The following is a 5,935-nucleotide window of genomic DNA, read 5'->3' on the forward strand; positions in this document are numbered from 1 at the left end:
GATCGCGAACTAGAGTCTACTCCACTCTTCTCCAGAGTAGAGTATTGTAGACACCCTTTTGAAGGAAACCTTCTGCTCTGGACGTACTGCGGTAATTACAAAAGGTTGTTTCAAATAAAATGTGACATTAACTGTTATTCAAAGAATGATGAAAAACCCACTGAGACATGTGTGATTGCCATGTCAGTATCCTGTCTTGTTTTTTTACGTCTCCATTGGACTGCATTGAAGCCCAGTGAGAAGTGGTCAAGTGATCAGTGTGGAGGTGTGTTCTGGCTCAGGGCTAGGGAATGAAGGAGAGGAGGCAGGCAGAAACAAAACAATGCCAGTTGGCGTGTTTAGTCAATCAACGGTGGCTTGCAGGCGACCAATATGTATGGTCGCCTGCAAGCCACCGTCTATGTGGATCAACGCTTCCGCGATCTCCTGCTGTCCGTGTCCGAAAGCTTGCCTGTCGGGCTGAATCAGTGGAGTCGCTCCGCTGATTAGCCCTCAGCAGCTGAGCGGCCCCGGGATGGGAGCTTGCACCGCCTGTCTTCAGCGGTGGCTTGGACCCGCCCCCTTGGTCCACCACAGGCAGTTTCTCAGCTGCTTGTGGATTTGAACAAGGCCTGAGTGGGAAAATAGAGAACTGATCCTTTGAGTCACATTCAACACCTACACCTCAACACACCGTCACCTTCAGCAGCCTTCACCAGGGAGGTTCGGCTGAAGAAAATGGCACAAAAAATGTTAATTTTCTGGCATAATTTTAATCAGACATCCACCAGTTTCCTATCCAGTTCACTTCCTGTAAAGCACAATTTGCTATTGGAGGCATCCGTCAAATAAAATAATAAAACAAAATCAGATACACGTCTAAACTTGGAGATCACAACTCAAACAAAACTCAAGATTGGAGCCGTTTCGATGTATTTCACTAAAACAATCCGACACAAATCCACTTTGAGATTCGCTTGAACCCCTGACAGCATGATGGAGGGGCGTGTGAGATGTTCGGGATGTGTGGTCATGCCAGCCACATAGCTGGTAACGGTGTTTCAAAATAAAAGCACAGCAGCGTTAATTCGGTACACGTCGAAAAATATTCCGAGAGATTTTTGAAGAATCAGGATCAGAAGCAGATTGAGTTTATGTATCACAGTTAGGATTGGTGCATTTCAACAGACAATTAGCATATGATTTGGCAATTAGCAAATCAAATAGGATAAAAAGTAAAGTAAATATGCCATATATATGGAAACAGACAAAATTATACATAACATCAATTTTCAAATATATAAAAATATATAGAATATACATATGTAATTCTCTGCACAGCATAAGTTATTGGTATGAGTATATATGGTATAAGTTACTTGTCCCTGTGTGGGCGTCACACCAGCCACCACTTATAAAAGTCTCGAGTGGATGTTGCAGAATATTGCTGGCTCCTGCAGGCCTTCATGTCATTGTATTATCCAAGGTAAGGTAAATGTAAGTACCCTTTATTTACTTGTCCTGCTTCCACTCACCACAAAGCATCATCCCAGCACATCTGATTGCAGTTCTGTCATACAGGGATAATGACAGAGACTTGAATTGGATTTAATCACATTTTGTGTCGTACTTTAAACTGTCATGTCGAATCTGAGCAACAATTCCATTGTTTGTGTTTCCTGATTTTTAATGTCTTTGGTTGGCTTTATTACGAGACATGATGCATTTAACATGTTAACTGTCCTCATCAGCAGAAGCAGATGAGCATGTTGCAGAGGTTGGATGCAGGGAAGATTTGTTCTTAAATCAGTTGAGATTTTCAAATGGGATGTTGCCCTTCCAGATCTGCCATCTGCTGATTTGCAAGTGTGGATGGCAAACTCTAAACCTAATATTCGCTAAATGGAAACATGAAAAAGCAATTAAAGAAGCTGTTTAACTTTAATCTTCAAGCTGAAAAATATCAAAATATTTTTGGGATTACTTGGATTTTTAGGATTCATATATCATTGCCTTCCATGCTGGTTTTGATGTTGTTACATTTATAACTGGTGATTGATTTAGAGATTCATTTTCCTTCTGTCCATGCACTATTGATATCACTTGAATTGAATTGTAAATTTGTGGGAAAAAGAAGAACAACATTCCTGTTTCATACATGCGTCAGCATTTATCAACGTCTAAACCGGTAAAACTGTGTGATAAGAACCAACTTGTGGACTTTCTTTTTCCTACATCCATCCATCCGAATGGGATTTCTCACGGTCCCTGGATAACTTCCTCATTCTGCTCAAAGACCAAATCCATTGTTTTGTGTTTTATGCTTCAGCGTGACAACCACGTCCCAGCGATGAATGTCTCCCTGGCCAATATGACGCTGGTAATTCAGTACCGAGACTCCTACGCCAAAGCTGTGACCAAGAATGTGATCGTCATTGCTTTGGGCATTTCCATCAACTTCATCAATGCAAACCTCATCCACACCTTCCGCAAGCACCAGGTTTGGCTTCCCCCCACACCTTCATGCCTGTGGAGGGGGAAAAAGGCCTTAACCTCTCCCTCTTAAATACACTTGATTTTAAATATGAAAAAAGCCAAACCAACGTTTTTGGTAAACCTTTAACAAACATTTATTTCTATAATTTTATAATTCAAGAGATTTTCTGAGACAAATATGTTGTGACAATCTATAAGCTTGACCCTTACAAAAGATTTTTCCAACAATCACTATTATTTAGAATCTGTGTTGTGTTATATACACAGCTTGTATTTCCCTCATCTGCACCCTAAAGAACCCCAAATACTTCAACTATTGTTACGATACAACCGATCAGCCACAACATTAAAACCACCACTAATAACCACTTTTATTGTGTAGCTGCCCCTTTGAAGGTGTCTTGTGGTATCTGGCACCAAGATGTTAGCAGCAGATCCTTTAAGTCCTGGAAGTTGCAAGGTGGATCCATGGATCGGGCTTGCTGTTCTAGCACATCCCAAAGATGCTCCATCTGATCGGACCCTAACCCCGGCCATCCACATGATGTAGTGGCCTGGTCTGATTCATCAGACCAGGCCACCTTCTTCCATTGCTCCATTGTCCAGTTCTGATGCTCATGTGCCCATTGTAGGCGCTTTTGGCAGTGGACAGGGGTCAGTATGAACACTCTGGCGCACCCATATGCATGAAGCTGTGATGCACTGTGTGCTTTGACACCTTTCTATCATAGCAGCATTAACTTTTTCAGAAATTTGTGCTACAGAAGCTCTTCTGTGGAATCGGACCAGACGGACTAGACTTAGCGCCCCACGTGCATCAATGAGCCTTGGGCCCCATGACCCTGTTGCTGGTTCACCGGTTGTCCTACCTTGGACCACTTTTGGTAGGTACTAACCACTGCATACTGGGAACACCCCACAAGACCTGCCGTTTTGGAGATGCTCTGACCCAGTCGTCTAGCTTGACAATTTAGTTTTTGTCTAAGTGGCTCAGATCCTTACGCTTGTCCATTTTACCTGCTTACAACACATCAACTTCGAGAACTGACTGTTCACTTGCTGCCTAATATATCCCACCCCTTGACGGATGTCATTGGAACGAGGTGATCAATGTTGTTCACTTCACCTGTCAGTGGTTTTAATGTTGTGGCTGATTGGTGCAGAGAAGCTACATAGCTAGATTTAATATTTATAAATTAAATGCTGGAATATTTAGTCTATCTAGGTATGCTTACTGTATTATAGTATATGACAATACTAACTTTATGCTTTAAGAGGTCTTGCTGCATTAATTTATATATATTTTTTCCTTTCTAAAGAACATCACACACCATGTACATCATTGGAGCTTCACAGAGAGAGGGGCCCTATGGGACTGAACCAAACCCATGGCTCAACAAATGAAATTAAGGGGCATTGAGGACATTATTTGAGAGAAAAATTCGAACACGGTCTTTATCTTATCTCCTATATTAACATTCAATAATAACAGAAGTTGTTGTAGATTTTCTATAAGGAACTTGTCCAAATGGTGCGGTTGTTTTCTCTATGCGCCAAGTTAAAGCCAAAGTCACAGATCATGTGATTAGTCTGTATTATTATGATGATCTCATTCCTGATCTTAACCCTTATCCAGTTATTGAACAATTTCCCTTTTAGCTAAGCAGATGTTCTATTTTTTAATGTTTCTCATTTTATTTTTGGGCTATTTTAATAGGGCTTGTCCATGTCTGCAGTTGTCTCCCCTGTTCGGCCTTGCTTTAATCCTCCATTCATCTTTCCACCCCTGCATCCTTCTCCCTCCCTTCAGATCTTCAACACCAACCCTCGCTACATCCTTTTCATTCACCTAGTGGTCAATGACATGATCCAGCTGACACTCACCGTTGGCCTCTTCCTCCTCAGCTACATCCTGCACAGAATCAACGTGTCCCTATGCTGCTTCTTCATCCTACTGGCACTCTTCACCACAGAGAACACCCCGCTCAACCTGGCCTGCATGGTGGCCGAGTGCTTTGTGGCCGTGTGTCTTCCGCTGCGCCATGCCCAGCTCTGCACCGTGCGCCGCACCTACCTGCTGATGGGGCTGATCTGGGCCACCAGTATAGTGTCTGTGCTGCCCGACCTCTTCATCTCGCTGGTCATCGAGCCGCTGGACTTCTTCTACTCGCAGGTGTTCTGCCTGCGGGAGTCAGCATTCCGGAGTCCCCACCTCATCATGAAGAGGGATGTCTACTACGTGGTATACTTGGTTGTGGTTTGGCTCACCATTTTGTACGCCTACTTGCGCATCATGATCACGGCCCGGGCGGCCAACACCGATGCCAAGAACGCCAAGAAGGCCATGAACACGGTCCTGCTGCACGGGATCCAGCTGCTGCTGTGCATGTCCACGTATATTGACCCACTGCTCAAGCAGCTTCTAGCGTTCTGGTTCCCAGAAAATTACAGAGACTCACTCTTTGCTTGCTACATCATCAACCAGATTCTTCCGCGATTCATTAGCCCCATCATCTACGGCCTGCGAGACAAGAACTTCAGGACTTACCTGGCCAAGGACCTGATGTGTAAAGTTACCATGGCAACCCATACAAAGACTGTCTTTGGGAACCCTTCCTAAGAAAAGCCATCACTTAATATTACTGTTGTGGTACTGCATAACAGAATACTCCAGCACAACTAAATGGGCATCTAGTAAGTATCATCTCAGCTTGTGAATAGATTTGAAACTTGTAATATCGATACTTTAGAAGTCATGGAATCAATTACATACCACCATAGTCACAAATTTAGTGAAACAATTAATATGTCTATTAGACTGAATTCTATGTATTTTTTTCTAATGTTTATCTGATTGTTAAACCAAAAGCTGGCAGCAATTCTTATTATGTACAGGGCTTAACAGTAATGGCTGCCAGTTGCACTTGGCAACCATTTCGTAGCCTCTAGTTACCTCCTTTGGCAAGCTCTTTTGAACATAAAAAATAGGGACAACTAAAAGCAAATTTTGCACCCAAAAATGAATACATTTCTTGCATTAGTGATATTTAAACTAGAAGACATAGAATAGAACGACGCCATCCGAAATCAATTAATTTGTGGAGTTGTGGACACAGCTCAAAACAAGGAAGCAATGCTGTGTTCACAGGCTCAAAAACCTGAAATGCACATCAGAAGTGATGTGTCCATGAAAACTCGGAAAACCGTGAACTCCCACCATAAGTGTATTTCAGACCTTTTCACACCATAAATGTGTTTGCATTGCTGTACAATTAACTTAAAGTAAAATAAAAACTAAAACTAGATGTGACATATGATTTTATTTTGATAAAACTAGACTAGATTAAACAATATTGTGTTCTCAGATAACTAACTAAAATAAAATAAAAAAATCTACAGGCATACCTTAGTTTTAGGCTTTGCTAGTCAAATGTGTCAACATAAAGCAGTTACCAGTTAT

At 42.1% G+C, this 5,935-nt stretch overlaps 1 protein-coding gene across 1 annotated transcript; it reads left to right on the forward strand.

The window, feature by feature from the left end:
* Positions 1-2,329: 2,329 nt before the first annotated feature.
* LOC307230643 (odorant receptor 131-2-like) lies at positions 2,330-5,095 on the forward strand (the record flags this gene model as incomplete). The annotated part of the gene is made up of 2 exons (XM_080001079.1): positions 2,330-2,479; positions 4,286-5,095. The coding sequence occupies 2 exons, from the start codon at positions 2,330-2,332 to the stop codon at positions 5,093-5,095; spliced, it is 960 nt and encodes a 319-aa protein (XP_079857205.1).
* Positions 5,096-5,935: the final 840 nt, after the last annotated feature.

This window comes from Zeus faber (genome assembly GCF_960531495.2).
Source record: "Zeus faber genome assembly, chromosome: 5".
NCBI classification, from domain to species: domain Eukaryota; kingdom Metazoa; phylum Chordata; class Actinopteri; order Zeiformes; family Zeidae; genus Zeus; species Zeus faber.